The sequence below is a fragment of the Rhinoraja longicauda genome, chromosome 15, assembly GCF_053455715.1.
Source record: "Rhinoraja longicauda isolate Sanriku21f chromosome 15, sRhiLon1.1, whole genome shotgun sequence".
Classification (NCBI taxonomy): Eukaryota; Metazoa; Chordata; class Chondrichthyes; order Rajiformes; family Arhynchobatidae; genus Rhinoraja; species Rhinoraja longicauda.
The window spans coordinates 13,190,497-13,207,275 of record NC_135967.1 but is presented as its reverse complement, the minus strand read 5'-3'; the positions used below and the strand labels follow the sequence as shown (position 1 = coordinate 13,207,275).

Below are 16,779 nucleotides of genomic sequence, written 5' to 3'. Positions count from 1 at the left end.
ACGACAAATACCGTTAATGGGAAATCAGTTGATGTGATCCATACAACTAGTATCAGAAGTAGGGTCCCGATCTGAAATGTCACCTATCCTTTTCAGAGTCATAGAGTGATGCAGCGTGGAAACAGCCCCATCAACTCAACTTGGCCATGCCGACCAACTTGTCCCATCTACACTAGTCCCACCTGCCTGTATTTTGCCCATGTTCCTCGACACCTATCATATCCATATACCTGTCTAAATGTTTTTTAACATAACAATAGTACCTGCCTCAACTACCTCCTCCGGCAGCTCGTTCCATACACCCACCACCCTTTGTGTAAAAAAAGTTATCCCTCGGGTTCCTATTAAATCTTTCCCCCCTCACCTTAAACCTATGTCCTCCAGTTCTTGATTCACCTACATTGGGCAAAAGACTCTGTGTGTTTACCCGGTCTTTTCCTCGAGGTTTTGTGCGCCTCTGTAAGATCAATCTTCATTCTCCTTTTCTCTCGATATACCGCCTGACCCGCTGTGTTATTCCAGCACTGTGCCTATCTTTGGAATAAACCAGCATCTGTAGGTACGTGAAGAGGAAAAAAATAGTCAAGGCAAATGTGGGTCCCTTGAAGACAGAAGCAGGGGAATTTATTATGGGGAACAAAGAAATGGCAGATGAGTTAAACCGTTATTTTGGATCTGTCTTCACTGAGGAAGATACACACAATCTCCCAAATGTTCTAGGGGCCGGAGAACCTAGGGTGATGGAGGAACTGAAGGAAATCCACATTAGGCAGGAAATGGTTTTGGGTAGACTGATGAGACTGAAGGCTGATAAATCCCCAGGGCCTGATGGTCTGCATCCCAGGGTACTTAAGGAGGTGGCTCTAGAAATAGTGGAAGCATTGGAGATCATTTTTCAATGTTCTATAGATTCAGGATCAGTTCCTGTGGATTGGAGGATAGCAAATGTTATCCCACTTTTTAAGAAAGGAGGGAGAGAGAAAACGGGTAATTATAGACCAGTTAGTCTGACATCAGTGGTGGGGAAGATGCTGGAGTCAATTATAAAAGACGAAATTGCTGAGCATTTGGATAGCAGTAACGGGATCATTCCGAGTCAGCATGGATTTACGAAGGGGAAATCATGCTTGACAAATCTACTGGAATTTTTTGAGGATATAACTAGGAAAATTGACAGGGGAGAGTCAGTGGATGTGGTGTACCTCGACTTTCAGAAAGCCTTCGACAAGGTCCCACATAAGAGATTAGTGGGCAAAATTAGGGCACATGGTATTGGGGGTAGGGTATTGACATGGATAGAAAATTGGTTGACAGACAGAAAGCAAAGAGTGGGGATAAATGGGTCCCTTTCGGAATGGCAGGCAGTGACCAGTGGGGTACCGCAAGGTTTGGTGCTGGGACCCCAGCTATTTACGATATACATTAATGACTTAGACGAAGGGATTAAAAGTACCATTAGCAAATTTGCAGATGATACTAAGCTGGGGGGTAGTGTGAATTGTGAGGAAGATGCAATAAGGCTGCAGGGTGACTTGGATAGGTTGTGTGAGTGGGCGGATACATGGCAGATGCAGTTTAATGTAAATAAGTGTGAGGTTATTCACTTTGGAAGTAAGAATAGAAAGGCAGATTATTATCTGAATGGTGTCAAGTTAGGAGGAGGGGGAGTTCAACGAGATCTGGGTGTCCTAGTGCATCAGTCAATGAAAGGAAGCATGCAGGTACAGCAGGCAGTGAAGAAAGCCAATGGAATGTTGGCCTTCGTAACAAGAGGAGTTGAGTATAGGAGCAAAGAGGTCCTTCTACAGTTGTACCGGGCCCTGGTGAGACCGCACCTGGAGTACTGTGTGCAGTTTTGGTCTCCAAATTTGAGGAAGGATATTCTTGCTATGGAGGGCGTGCAGCGTAGGTTTACTAGGTTAATTCCCGGAATGGCGGGACTGTCGTATGTTGAAAGGTTGGAGCGATTGGGCTTGTATACACAGGAATTTAGAAGGATGAGGGGGGATCTTATTGAAACATATAAGATAATTAGGTGATTGGACACATTAGAGGCAGGAAACATGTTCCCAATGTTGGGGGAGTCCAGAACAAGGGGCCACAGTTTAAGAATAAGGGGTAGGCCATTTAGAACGGAGATGAGGAAGAACTTTTTCAGTCAGAGAGTGGTGAAGGTGTGGAATTCTCTGCCTCAGAAGGCAGTGGAGGCCAGTTCGTTGGATGCTTTCAAGAGAGAGCTGGATAGAGCTCTTAAGGATAGCGGAGTGAGGGGGTATGGGGAGAAGGCAGGAACGGGGTACTGATTGAGAGTGATCAGCCATGATCGCATTGAATGGCGGTGCTGGCTCGAAGGGCTGAATGGCCTACTCCTGCACCTATTGTCTATTGTCTATTGTTCTTTGTTTCTATTGTATCGGCTTTGGTTTTATTAGAGCAAAAAACAGTGATGGAGTAACTCAGTAGGTCAGGCAACATCTGTGGAGAGAATGAACAGATGTCGTTTCGGGTCAGGACCCTTCGTAAGACTGGTGATCCTGAATCATCGTCTGTACATCTTGCTTCACAGATACTGCTTGATCTGCTGAGTTGCTCCAGCACTTTGTAATTCCAGCATCTGCAGTTCCTGTGTCTCTGCTGGTCAATACTTGCCATTCGTGTGGAAAATGGTGAAGAGGTCGAGAGAGCAGGAAGGTGGGGTGAAGACTACAAGAGATAGATAGAGAGCATGGAAGAGATAGGTAGGGAGATAGATAGAACGAGAGTGAGATAGATAGCAAGAACAATAGGTAGCGAGATAGATAGATAGATAGATAGAGAGAGAGCGAGATAGAGAAAGATGTAGATGGAGAGTGAGAGGTAGTGAGAGAGCGAGAACTGGAGAGAGAGTGAAAGATAGTGAGAGAATGAGAGAGATAGTGAGAGAGACTGTTTTTTCTTCAATATTCCAGCAGCTGCAGTCACGTGCTTCTCTTTGTTTTGATTACATTTTGGTCGAAATAAACTGGTTTGATTCTTTTTTAAAAGAATGAAAACTTTTTATTGAAAGCCATAAATAGATCACAGCCCAAGATCCATGATCTACAACTAATTCAACTTCCTCTGTGAAGAACACAAAATGCTGGAGTAACTCAGCGGGTCAGGCAGCATCTCTGGAGCAGATGGATAAAAACCTTCTCCAGATGAGCGGCACGGTGGCACAGCGGTAGAGTTGCTGCCTTACAGCGAATTCAGTGCCGGTGACCCGGGTTCGATCCCGACCACGGATGCTGTCTGTACGGAGTTTGTACGTTCTCCCCATGACCTGCCTGGGTTTTCTCTGAGCTCTTCGGTTTCCTCCCACACTCCAAAGACGTACAGGTTAATTGGCTCGGTAAATGTAAAAATTGTCCGTAGTGGGTGTAGGTTAGTGTTAATGTGCGGGGATCGCTGGTCAGCGTGGACCTGATGGGCGAAAAGGCCTGTTTCAGCGCTGTGTCTCTTAACTATACTAAACCCTTCTCCGTGTTCTCCAGAGATGCTGCCTGGCCTGCTGTCTGTACCGAGTTTGCACGTTCTCCCTGTGCTCCGGTTTCCTCCCGCATCCCAAACATGTGGGTTTGTGGGTTAATTGACTTCTGTAAATTGTCCCTATGTGTGTTAAGATACAACTAGTGTACGGGGTGATCGCTGGTTTTGGATTCGGTAGGCTGAAGGGCCTGTGTCCACTCTGAATCTCTAAACAAAACGATATATAAACGCTATCATTGGAAGCTAAAATTGTTATTTTTTTATTATTCCTAGATGAAGCCAAACTCATCAATAATGAAGATCAATAAGCAGATATTTTGTGTGGAACATCCTGTTCGTAAATTGCAGGAAGGCTCTGGCTAATTGACAATGTCTATTTAAAATAAGACAGATTATTTTATTGGAAATAAATTGTAAGAAATATATATCTTGCGGGGGGAAGTGGATGAGGGAGCTTAAAATAAACCATTTACAACTTCTGAATAATGTAATTTACCCCTCAGGTTCCCATAAAATCTTTCCCTCCTCACCTTAAACCTATCTCCCCGGTTCTCGATTCCTCTACTCTGCGCAAAAGACTGTGTTTACCTGACCTATTCCTCTCGTAATTTTGTACACCTCTATAAGATTATCCCTCATCCTCCTGCACACCAAGGAACAGAGTCTTAGCCTGCTCAACCTCTCCCAATAGCTCAGTCCCTTGAGTCCTGGCAATATCCTAGCAAATCTTCTCTGAGCCCTTTCAAGCTTGACAACATGGTGACCAAAAGTGAACACAATACTCGAAAGTGGGTTCCAGGGTCTCACATGGTTGAGCGCAGATTGGTCTTGAAGTTGACAATTGAAAGGCTTGTCCTCTTGTATGCTTTGGTGAACAAAACCATTATTTCTGAGCATGAACAAACATTAAAGTCATCTGCAGGCTACAGCTTAGCCCACAATGTTTGTGCCGAACATGATGCCAAGTTAAAATGATCTCATCTGCCTGTATCCCTCTAATCCCTGCACTTCCATGTGCCTGTCCAAAAGCCTCTTAAACATCACTATCATATCTGCCTCCACTACCATCCCTAGCAGTGTGTTCAAGACCCCATCACTCTGTGTAAAAAAACTTTCCCCACACATCTCCATTAAACTTTTTCCCTCTCACCATGTAGCTATGCTCTCTAGTGTTGGACCTTTCCACCCTGAGAAAAAAGGTTCTGACTGTTTACCCTATCTACGCCTGTCATCATTTTGTATACTTCTACCAAGTCTCCCCTCAACCTCTGACATTCCAGAGAAAACAATGCAAGTCTGCCAAACCTCTCCCTGTGGCTGAAACCCTCTAATCCAGGCAGCATTCTGGACCTAATCCTCTGCACCTCGACAAAGGCTTCACATATTTCCTGTAATTAGGAGACCAGAACTGCACGCAGTACTCTAAATGCGGCCTAATCAAGGTTTCATAAAGCTGCAACGTGACTTCCTGACTCTTATATTCAAAGCCTCGACCGATGAAAGCGAGCATATCATACACCATCCTTACCACTCTATCTACTTGTATTGCCACATTTATTATTGTCATGAGTATTGAGATACAGTAAATAACTTTGTTCATGTGCTATGTTAGTCGAAGCATACCTGATATGAGTCCAATGAAACCATACACAAGTGCAGCAGTTAATACAAAGAGAAAAATAAACAGCGACAAACATTGTTTTAAAGCTACGGAGAAAGTGCAGATAATAAAGTGCAAGGGACTCGATGAGGTAGGTTGGGGATCGAGCCTACACCCTTAGCTTATGGGTGCAGCAAACAATAGTAAAGTGGCTAAAATCTGAATTGTTCATTGTGGTAGACTGGGCAATCATAAGGACTGGAGGGTTGATGAGTTATGGTGTGACAAGAACACGAAAGCACATTACATGGGAGCATTGGATATGACATTGGCCCGATGGAGTTATAGCTACATTTGAGCTGACTCTCTCGTAAAGAAGTTCTAAGAAAAAAAAGGTTTACTGACTCCCAATATTTACTCACAAAATGCTGGAGTAACTCAACAGGTCAGGCAGCATCTCGGGAGAGAAGGAATGGGTGACGTTTCGGGTCGAGACCCTTCTTCAGACTTTTTACTGTGTGGTGTGTATGTTGATGTGTTTGTGTATACATGTGTGTGTGGAGTGTATTTGTGTGCATGCATGTGTGCGTGCATGTGTGTGTGTGCATGCATGAGTTCGTGTGTGTGTGCATGCATGTGTGCGTGTGTGTCAGCGTACACAGTACTTCAGATCACCAGCAGAGTGCAGTCGGAGACTGCAGAATGTATTTGCAACGATAAACTCAAAAAGAATGCTTCGATGCTCACTGGCTCTAGAACGGCCCAAAGCAATGCACTCAATTCTTTTTCATTTTCTTATTCACTTGCATAAACAAGAAAGAATCTCCTTTGTATTGTCAACACTTCCACACCCTTGTAATCCTCAGTCCTCAAAATTATCTCCCGATTTCTTTCTGTGGCAATAATCTTAAACCGATGCCCGCGGTTTCCAGCAGCCTGGCCAGCCTTTCATTGAAGAGCATCACAAGATTTGCAATGATATAACCGTTCCTTTATCATTGCTCACTGTAAACACTGGAACTCCCTGCCCAAGCGCACTGTGGGAGTACCTCATCAATCAGCCTGCACTGTTTCCTGAAGCTGGCTCATCATCACCTTCTCAAAGGCAACTAGGGAGGGCTAGAAGCATTCGCAGAGCCAGTCCTGTTTACCATATCATGAGTAAACAAAGAAAAGAAGGAAATGAAAACCAACGGAGGTTTATTTTAGAGATGCAGCATGGAACCAGCCCCTTCGGCCACCTAGCCCATGCTGTCCATCAATCACCTGTTCACACTAGTACTGCCTTATCCTGCATTCTCATCTGCTCCCTACACCCTAGGGCCAATTTATAGACACCTTATGAACCTACAAACCCACACGTCCTTGGGATTATGCTTTAGATTTTAAAGATACAGTGCGAACACAGGCCCTTTGGCCCACTGAGTCCGCACTGACCAGTGATCACACCATACACCAGCACTATTCTATGCACAATTTACAATTTTTTTAACTGAAGCCAATTAACCTACAGTCCTGTACATCTTTGGAGTGTGGAGAAAACCAGAGCACCCAGAGAAAACCCACGTGGTCACAGGGAGAACGTGCAAACTCCACACAGACAGCACCCATAGTCAGGATCGAACCTGGGACTCTGGCGCTGGAAGGTCTACTTGCCTGTTGCTTCTTTTGTTTGGCGATGACAGATTGGTCATAATATTGACACAAAGGAACCAGAAGCTCTCAATCATTTTCAATTCAATGGTGCAAAGCTGATTGGGGATGTACTTCACCACACTTCCTGAAGCCGTTAACCAGCTCCTTTGCCTTTGTGACATTGCTGACTCTGGTGCCGTGAGGCAGCAGCTCTACCATCTGCGTCGCTGTGCCACCCCACTGTGAGCAAGGTAAAATAGATAAATGGAAATCCTAGTCAAAGAGTGATGCAGCACAGAAACAGGCCCTTTGGCCCATCAATTCCATGCCAACCAACGAGCAGCCATTTATATTGGGCAGCACAGTAGACCTGTTGCCTCACAACACCGGAGACCTGGTTTGATCCCGACCTCAACAGCTGTTTGTACTTCGCTTTCCTCCCACATCCCAAAGATGTGTATGTTTGTAGGTTAATTCAAGTCAAGTCAAGTCAAGTTTATTTGTCACATACACGATGTGCAGTAAAATGAAAGTGGCAATGCCTGCGGATTGTGCAAAAAAGGAATTACAGTTACAGCATATAAATTAAAGTTAATACAGAGAAGACAAAATTTAGTCTCTGGAGTTATAAAAGTTAACAGTCCTGATGACCTGTGGGAAGAAACTCCGTCTCATCCTCTCCGTTTTCACAGCGTGACAGCGGAGGCGTTTGCCTGACCGTAGCAGCTGGAACAGTCCGTTGCTGGGGTGGCAGGGGTCCCTCATAATCTTGCTTGCTCTCGATCTACACATCCTGATGTATAGGTCCTGCAGGAAGGTGAGTGTAGTTCCCATGGTGCGTTCTGTCGAACGCATTACTCTCTGCAGGGCCTTCCTGTCCTGGGCAGAGCTGTTCCCAAACCAGACTGTGATGTTGCCGGACAGGATGCTCTCTACAGCCCCAGAGTAGAAGCATTGAAGGATCCTCAGAGACACTCTGAATTTCCTCAGCTGACAAAGGTGGTAAAGGCGCTGCTTTGCGTTACCCATCAGTGCGGCAATGTGCATGCCCATGTCAGATCCTCTTTGATGAGGACTCCTAGGTATTTAAAACTGCTCACCCTATCCACAGTAGACCCATTTATTTCCAGTGGCGTGTACGTCCTTGGATGTTGAGCCCTTCTAAAGTCCTAAATTTGCTTCTGTAAATTGCCCCTTGTGTGTACAGAGTTTATAAAGCTAGTGTGTGAACAGGTGATCGAAGGTTGGTGTGGACTCAGTGGGCCAAAGGGCCTATTTCCATGCCATAAATGTCTCTAAACATATTAATCCTCCATTTTAGTTTCCATCCTTTACGACCTGTTTCCCCAAGATTCCACAATCAAACTATACATTTGATCTCTTACATTTTTACTTCAGCTTTCCCCTCTAATTTCTTTGTTAGCTTTGGTTGATTACGTTGGCTGCTTTCATGAGGCAGCGTGAAATGTAGATGGAGTCAATGGCGGGGAGGCTAGTCTGTGTGATGATGGAATGGACTACACCCACAACTCTCTGAGGTTTCTTGCAATCTTGGGCAGAGCTGTTGCCAAACCAAGCTGTGGAGCATCCCGATAGGAATTGGGATTCCTTCATTCCACCTGGAGGGCAGACAGGACTTTGGATTAAGGTCTTATGTAAAAGACAAATCACTATTAATTTGGCCACAGCTTTATACTCCATCTGGCTCCTGGAATCCAGACTGCACCGCAGGTTTAGAAATAAAATGCAAATTCCTTTCTTCCGTTCTATTGTGATTTTAGTATTTACACTTCCCCACTCAGCGATTGACGCTGTGCACAACGCAGATTTAGCGCACAGAAAGAAGGTGAATTCTCGTTCCAACCCATTACTTTCCCCCAGGTATTCATGTGTTTGCCTTCAGAGGAAATATCTATGTCGAAGCTGGGATTTACTGATGCCTACCCAAGGATTCCTCCCACATCACCATCTCAAAGCTGCTGGCATATCTACAAGGCAGCCTCCAGCAGTGAAAAAGCTACCTCTGCAACAGTTAAGCTGCCTTTTCTATGTGAACACAGTGATTTTGCTTTGTGGGTAGGAAAATTAATGCAGCCACTGAGGAGCTGATGGCAACGACTGAATGAGCTTGTGTTTATTGTGTGCATCTTATTAAAATTTGTAGGTTGCCAGCCCTGATTTGTTCTGGCCTTTTCCTACCTCCTGATCCCACTCCCACCTTCAGTCCAAAGAAGTGTTTCGACCCGAAATGTCACTCATCCTTTTTCTCCAGAAATGCTGCCTAACACGCTGAGTTTCTCCAGCACTTTGTGTCTATCCTCGGTATAAACCAATGGTCCAAAGGTGCTTTATTTGTCACATGTGCAAATGCACAGTGAAATTCTTTTTGCATACTTATACATGCAGACGCCACCATAGTTTTGGCGCCATTATTCAAAGTCCGGTCGGCCTGCGCGCTCGATGTACTGGAGCAGTTCCCGCGAGCCCTCTCCTCACCCGCCCATCTTTGTGTTGAAGAGGTACCTCCTGCAGCTGACCTTGAAGGCACTGGAGGCAATACCCAGGTTGACCCTCCTACTGGCTAACTCCTTGCGTTCGATGTCTCCAGCTCCCTCCCAGTAATGCTGTCCGACGAGGTTCCCGGTCCCACCGACCAACGAGCCTTCAGGCGGGTTCCCGGGTCCACCGACCTACGAGCCTTCCAGCCAGGCACTGCAGCCGTGGCACCTCCTGCATCTGCAGTTCCTTCCTACACATCATTAAAGTACTTATCTGGCTCGTTCTTCCACAGTCTGTTACAATAAAGCTCTCTATAATTCTATGAACGTGTCTGAAACCTGTACATCTTTCTAGCCAACATCATCAAGGACCATTGCCACTCCGGTCATTCCTCCTTCACCCAGCTCCCGTCGGGCAGAAGGTACAGAAGCTTGAAGGTCGCACCACCAGTCTCAGGAACACCTTCCCCTCTGTTATCAGTTTTCTGAACAGTCCTTCCGTAAGCTAGGGTACAATCTCAATCTTCCAATCCACCTCATTGTGGGCATTGGACTTTTTTTCTGGAACTTGTGCTACAGTGCTGAGGAAATACTGTATATTCTGCACTTGGGCATCTTTCTCTTCGTCCCACCTACTGTACTTGAGTATGGGTTGATTGTATTCATGTATTGTATTTGTAGAAACAAGGAATTGCAGATGTTGTTTTTAAAAGGTAGACACATATTGCAGGAGTACCTCAGCAGATTAGGCAGCTTCTCAGGAGAGCATGGATAGGTATCTTTTCAGGTCGGATCTATCCATGTTCTCCTGAAATGCTGCCTTGCCTGCTGAGCTACTCCAGGACTTTGTGTCTACTAAACACCGGCTGCAGTTCTTTATTTCTATATAAGAATACACCAGGCAGTGCAAAGGAGAACATAAACAGAGTGCAGATTGTAGCGCCACAGGTAAAGAGAAAATTCAGATCTAAAAAAGTGCAAACGCTAAAAAACACTCCTAGCCTATGAGAGTCCGCTCAAGAGTCTGTGCCTATCCAAAAGCCTCTTAAATGCCGCTATTGTATCTGCGTTCACCACCACCCATATCAATGCATTTCAGGTACTCACCACCCTCTGTGTAAAAAAACATCCCCCACACCTCTCCTTTAAACTTTGCTCAACTCACCTCAAAGCTACGCCTTCTAGTCTTTGACATTTTCACTTTGGGAAAAGATTCCTATTGTCTACCTTCCTATCTATTCCTCTCAGAATTTGTACACTTCCATCAGTTCTCCCGTCAACCTCCAATGTTCAAGACAATCCAAGTTTATCCAAAGCTTTTCACTGTACTTCTGTACAGGTTACAATAAACTAAACTCAAACTCATTAAGAAGATCGACACAAAAAGCTGGAGTAACTCAACGGGACAGGCAGCATCTCTGGAGAGAAGGAATGGGTGATGTTTCAGGTCGAGATCCTTCTTCAGGCTGGTTAGGGATAAGGGAAACGAGAGATATAGACGGTGATGTAGAGAGATAAAGAACAATGAATGAAAGATATGCAACAAAGTAATGATGATAAAGGAAACAGGCCATTGTTAGCTGTTTGTAGGGTGAAAATGAGAAGCAAATGAAAATGAGTGCAACTTGGGTGGGGGAGGGATAGAGAGAGAGGGAATGCCGGGACTACCTGAAGTGAGAGAACTCAATATTCATACCACTGAGCTGTAAACTGCCCAAGTGAAATTTGAGATGCTGTTCCTCCAATTTGCGTTTAACATCACTCTGACAATGGGCTAATTCCCTATAATCCGGGTTAATTTCTGATTATCCTCTTCTGCACCCTCTCCAAAGCCTCTACATCCTTCCTGTATTTTGGATGTTCCGAACTGTACTCAATAAGATCTTCATATCTTGTATCTTTTTATGCCCTCTTCTAAATATCCTGATGTAGCTTGGTGTCAGCATTTCATTGACACAGCTGTTTGTATTGTGCTAGAAGTGAGAAGTAAATGGAAATGGCTGAATTTTAAATGAGTGAACACTAGGAGGGCTACTGCTTGAAAAAAAATCTGAACGATGCCTCATCTGAATCTGTTCAAGTTCACTTTAACATGTCCTTCCCTTTAAAAGCAAGATAGCACTTACGCAGAGACGAATGCTTTCTCTTTCATACTGTTCAGCAAAGACATGCTGTGATATATTGATGACACTTCCATTTGCCTTGCTAAAAGCTTCCATTGTGACTATTTGATTCATGGGACAAGCTGTTAAATATGGAGAGGTAGTCTTGCCCCTGGGTGGAAGCACAAATCATGGCATATCAGATCAGGCAATCGCAGAACAACTCAGTGTCATAGAACGGAAACAGGCCCTTCGGCCCAACTCGTCCATGCCGACCATGATGCCCGATCTATACTGGTTCCACCAGCCTGCATTTGGCCCATCTATATACTAAAACTCTTTGTTTGTTTGTTTGTTTGTTCCTGAACTACAGCCAAAACAGTACACGATAGCACAACAATTTTAGGCCCACCTTATTCATCATCGTCCCTTTGGTGCTAATGGAAGAAGTTTCATTGGAATCGATGTTATATTTTTATAGTTATTCACATTTTAAAGTTTAAATCTATCTCCTAGGGAGGGAGGGAGGGGGGAGGAGGGAGAAAAGGGGGGTTGAGGGGGATGTGGAGGGAGGAAGGGGTGGGGGAGGAGAGGGGAGGGGAAGAGGAGGAAGGAAGGAGTGAGGGGGAGGGAGGGAGGGAGGGGGAGGAGAAGGGGTGGAGGAGGGGGAGGGGGGAGGAGAGGGTGCTGCACCAATGCAGGAGAGGTTTGGGCCCAACGGGTCCACTTGGTCTAGTATCCCTCCAAACCTTTCCTATCCATGTACCTGTCCAAGTGTCTTTTAAATGCTATTCTCGTCCCTGCTTCAACTCTCCAGGTGTTTCCATGTTTCCACTAGTGGGAGAGTCTTGGATCAGAGGGCATAACTTCAGAGTAAAAGGATGCACCTCTAGAAAGGAGATGAGGAGGAATTTCTTTAGTCAGAGGGTGGTGAATCTGTGGAATTCATTGCCTCAGACGAGTATGGTGGCCTAGTCATTGGGTATTTTTAAGGTGGAGATTGACAGAATTATGACAGTGAGGGTGTCGGGTTACAGAAGGCAAAAGAATGGAGTTGAGAGGGAAAGATAGATCAGCCATGATATAATGGTGGAGTAGACTCAATGGGGCAAATGGTCTAATTCTCCTCCAATGACGTGGACATATGAACTTATTTACTGTGTGATTCCTGCTCTGTTTTAACTTACCAAAATGCAGCGATCGCCACACACTAACACTGTACCACACACACACACGAGGGACAATTCACAATTTTTACCAAAGCCAATTAACCTACAAACGTGTACATCTTTGGAGAATGGGAGGAAACCAGAGCACCCGGATGAAACCCATGCAGGTCAGGGGGAGAACGTCCAAAGTTCATACAGACAGCGCCCGTAGTCAGGATTGAACCTCTGGGTCTCTGGTGCTGTAAGGCAGCAAATCTACCACTACGCCGCCCATAGCATAGATAGCTTTTAAAACAAAACTTTTCACCATACCAGAGTACACGTGACAATAATGAAGACAATGTAAACTGAAAATTAAAGCCTGCATTTCCTTTCTTAAGAAGGTCACCTATCGGAAAAGCAGTTACAGCTGCTGCAAGCACTGTGACTTCAAGGAGTGTAGGGAGTGCCGGCGTGACTGAGAGAGTAACCTTGCAGACTGGTGTGACCTGAATTTAAAACAGCCTAGCCTATTGATATTTTCACTTGTTGACCTCCAGAGAAAGAATTTTATTCCAGTTATTTTCTGTCTTCAACCCATCTGAAGGCCACAAATTAATAGAATCGCAAACATGGAATATAGAGCAGTGCAGCACAGAAGCAAGCTCTCCGACCCACAATGTCTGTTCTGAACATGAAGACAACTCCCATCTGCCTACACATATCATATTTCGGTCCATTCACAGCATACCTGTTTGCTTATTCAAAAGTCTCTTAATTGCCACTATCGTATCTGCCTCAACCATCACCCCTGGCAGCATGTTCCAGGCACCCACCACCCTCTGTTTAAAAAACGTTGAAGACTGCACGAAATTGCAGAGAATTGTGGATGCAGCCTAGACCATCCCACAAACCAACCTCCCTTCCATTGACTTCATGCTGCACACTACCTCGGCAAGGCCACTCCTTCTTCTCCCCCTCTCCCATCAGGCAAGAGGTACAGAAGTGTGAAAATGCACACCTCCAGATTCAGGGACAGTTTCATCCCAGTTGTCATCAGGCAACTGAATCTTCCTGTCACCAACTATTACATGGACAGGCCAAGTTTGGAGGGATATGGACTAAGCACAGGCAGGTCGGACTGGTCTAGCTGGCACATGTTGGCCAGTGTGGGCAAGTTGGGCCAAAGGGCCTGTTTCCACACTGCATCACTCTATGGCTATGGCTCTATAACTAGAGAGCGGTCTCAACCTAGCAGCCACCCCATTGAAGACCCTCGGACTCTCTTTAATCGGACTTTACTGGCTTTACCTTGCACTAAAACTAAACATTATCCCCTTTGTCATGTATCTGTACACTGTGGTTGGCTTATATGTAATCATGTATAGTCTTTCTGCTGACTGAATAGCATGCAACAAGAGCCTTTCAATGTACCTCAGTAGACGTGACAACTACACTAAAAAAATTGTCATGTACTTCTCCCTCGTATGTTGCCTGTCTCACCTTAAAGAAATGCCATTTAGTATTTGATTTTACCTTACTGGGGAAAAAGGACCTGACTGTTTACCGTATCTATGCCTTCATAATTGTATATACTTCTAGCAGGTCTCCCCTCAACCTCTAGTGTTCCAGAGAAAACAATCCAATCTGTCAATCTCTCCCTGTAGCTAATGCCGCCTAATCCAGGCATCATTCTGGTAACAGCTTTTCATATTTCGCTTGGGCAGCTTACAACCCAGTGGTATTAATATTCAACTTCAAGTAACCCCGGCATTCCCTCTCTCTCTATCCCTCCCCCACCCATGTCACACCAGCTTCTCGTTTTCACCCAACAAACAGCTAACAATGGCATGTTTCCTTTATCATCATTACTTTTTTGCATATCTTGCACTCATTGTTCTCTATCTCTCTACATCATTGTCTATATCTCTAATTCCCCTTTCCCCTGACTCGTCCGGCAGCAGCAGTGTCTTCACCCGCCCCGGATCGCGGGGCTTGGGTCGGCCCGCCGCAGACCTTTCACCGTCCGGTGCGGCCTGAAATAGGCCGCGGGATTTTCTCTGCCTGGCGGAGGCTCCAATGTCGGGAGCCACAGAATGGATTCCCAAAGGGCGAATGGTTTTTCTTCAATTGGTAAATCTTCAAAGTTCTCTTACATCTTGGAGTGGGTTATCTCCCTGAGAAGCCAGCGTGAGATTGAAGAAGAAGAAAAACAGAAAAACTCAAGATATAAACAGGCTGCCAAGTTAATAGAAATGGTGAAAGAGAACATGGAATCAGGTGAAAATGTAAATGGAGTATCATCTAACCTGATATAATTAATCAAGGAAGCACTGGTAAAGTTACCACTGCCTGAAGATGAGCTCAAAAAGCAAAATCAGCAGATTCACCAAACAGTTGAAACTTTTATAGCGTTTACACAGGTACTAAGAATGGTCCTCAAACTACACATTCCATTGTTGAGAGTGCTACACAGCAAAGTTGTGTAAACTTAGACATCATTGGACCTGAAGGCAGTGCTTCAAATGTCTCAAACTCTAAATTGATCTTCAAATCTTGTTCTTCATCTCGTGCATCTTGGGCGCACTCTGCACTCTGTATGAAGGCTAAGGCAGACAATACAATACAATACAATACAATACAATATATCTTTATTGTCATTGTACCCAGGGGGTACAACGAGATTGGGAATGCGCCTCCCATACGATGCACTAATTTAGGTAATTTAGACAGCAGCAACCCAACGAAACGAACAGTTGTAACAGTTTTGGACAGGGTAAAGTGCAAGTTGATCTATGCGTTGTGGCCATCCGGCTCAGCAGGACCGGTTCATAGCAGCTATGGCCCTGGGGATGAAGCTGTTCCTGAGTCTGGAGGTGCGGGCATAGAAGGCCTTGTATCGTCTGCCCGATGGAAGGAGTTCGAACAGACTGTTGCAGGGGTGTGAAGAGTCTTTGTGGATGCTGGTGGCTTTTCTGAGGCATCGTGTGTTGTAGATGCCCTCCAAGTCTGGTAGCTGTGTTCCGATGGCCCTCTGAGCTCTATGGACTACCCGCTGTAGAGCTTTCCTTTCTGCCTCCGTGCAGCTGAGGTACCACACAGGGATTCCATGCGTTAGGATGCTCTCTATGGTGCAGCGGTAGAAGGTCTTCAGCAGCTGTTGGGGTAGACCAGACTTTTTCAGTGTTCTTAAGTAGAACAGTCTTTGTTGTGCCTTCTTGACCAGCGCAGCAGTGTTATTGGACCATGTTAGGTCCTCCGAAATGTGAGTGCCCAGAAACTTGAAGCTGGACACTCTCTCCACACTGACCCCATTGATAGAGATCGGGGCATATTCCCCGTTATGTGACCTACGGAAGTTGATGATCAGCTCCTTGGTCTTGGTGGTATTTAGGGACAGGTTGTTATCCGAGCACCAGTCCGCCAGGTTCTGCACCTCCGCTCTATAGTTTGTTTCATCCCCGTTGGTGATCAGCCCGATCACCGTTGTGTCATCTGCAAACTTGACAATGGTGTTGGTGTCGAATGCAGGAACACAGTCGTGTGTGAAGAGGGAGTAGAGCATGGGGCTCAGAACACAGCCCTGTGGTGTGCCGGTACTCAGGGTGATAGTGGAGGACAGGTGCGGGCCCATTCTCACTGCCTGCGGTCGTTCCAGCAGGAAGTCCAGGATCCAGTCACATAATGACGAGCTAAGGCCTAGCTGGTGGAGTTTGGTGATGAGCTTGGTGGGGATGACCGTGTTGAAGGCGGAGCTATAGTCTATGAATAGCATCCTCACGTACGTGCCCTGTCTCTCTAGGTGAGTCAGGACAGTGTGAAGAGCCAGAGAGATGGCGTCCTCTGTAGATCTATTTGCCCTGTATGCAAATTGATGTGGGTCCAGTGAGTCAGGGATGCTGGATTTGATGTGTGAGAGGACTAGCCTCTCAAAGCACTTCATGACAATCGGCGTTAGGGCAACCGGGCGGTAGTCGTTCAGGTTGGAGATCTTTGCTTTTTTCGGCACCGGAACTATGATAGCCGACTTCAGGCACTTGGGGACCGTAGCCAGAGATAATGACAGGTTAAAGATCTTGGTGAATACCTCAGCCAGCTGTTCAGCACAGTCCTTCAGTACCCTTCCTTGAACACCATCCGGTCCTGCAGCCTTGCGTGGGTTGACCCTTTGCAGAGCGCGTTGTACCTCCTGTGTGCTCAGTTGCAAGACCTGTCCCACCGCCTCGGCTGGGGTTCTTTCACTCAAGGTGGTTTTGCCAGTTTCAAAGCGGGCAAAGAAGGTGTTAAGC

General features: G+C 45.7%; 1 protein-coding gene across 2 annotated transcripts in view; it reads left to right on the top strand.

Annotated features, from left to right (window-relative positions):
- LOC144600532 (uncharacterized) overlaps positions 1–16,779 on the top strand; it is a 100,479-nt gene that overhangs the window by 72,032 nt on the left and 11,668 nt on the right. The window contains exon 7 of one of the 2 annotated variants that reach the window (XM_078412205.1): positions 3,781–3,867. The exons of the other annotated variant lie outside the window; for it this stretch is intronic. Coding sequence (XP_078268331.1) covers positions 3,781–3,815 — 35 coding nt within the window. The 3' untranslated portion in view covers positions 3,816–3,867. Of the gene's footprint in view, positions 1–3,780; positions 3,868–16,779 lie in introns of those variants that run through there. 2 annotated transcript variants of the gene reach the window in all.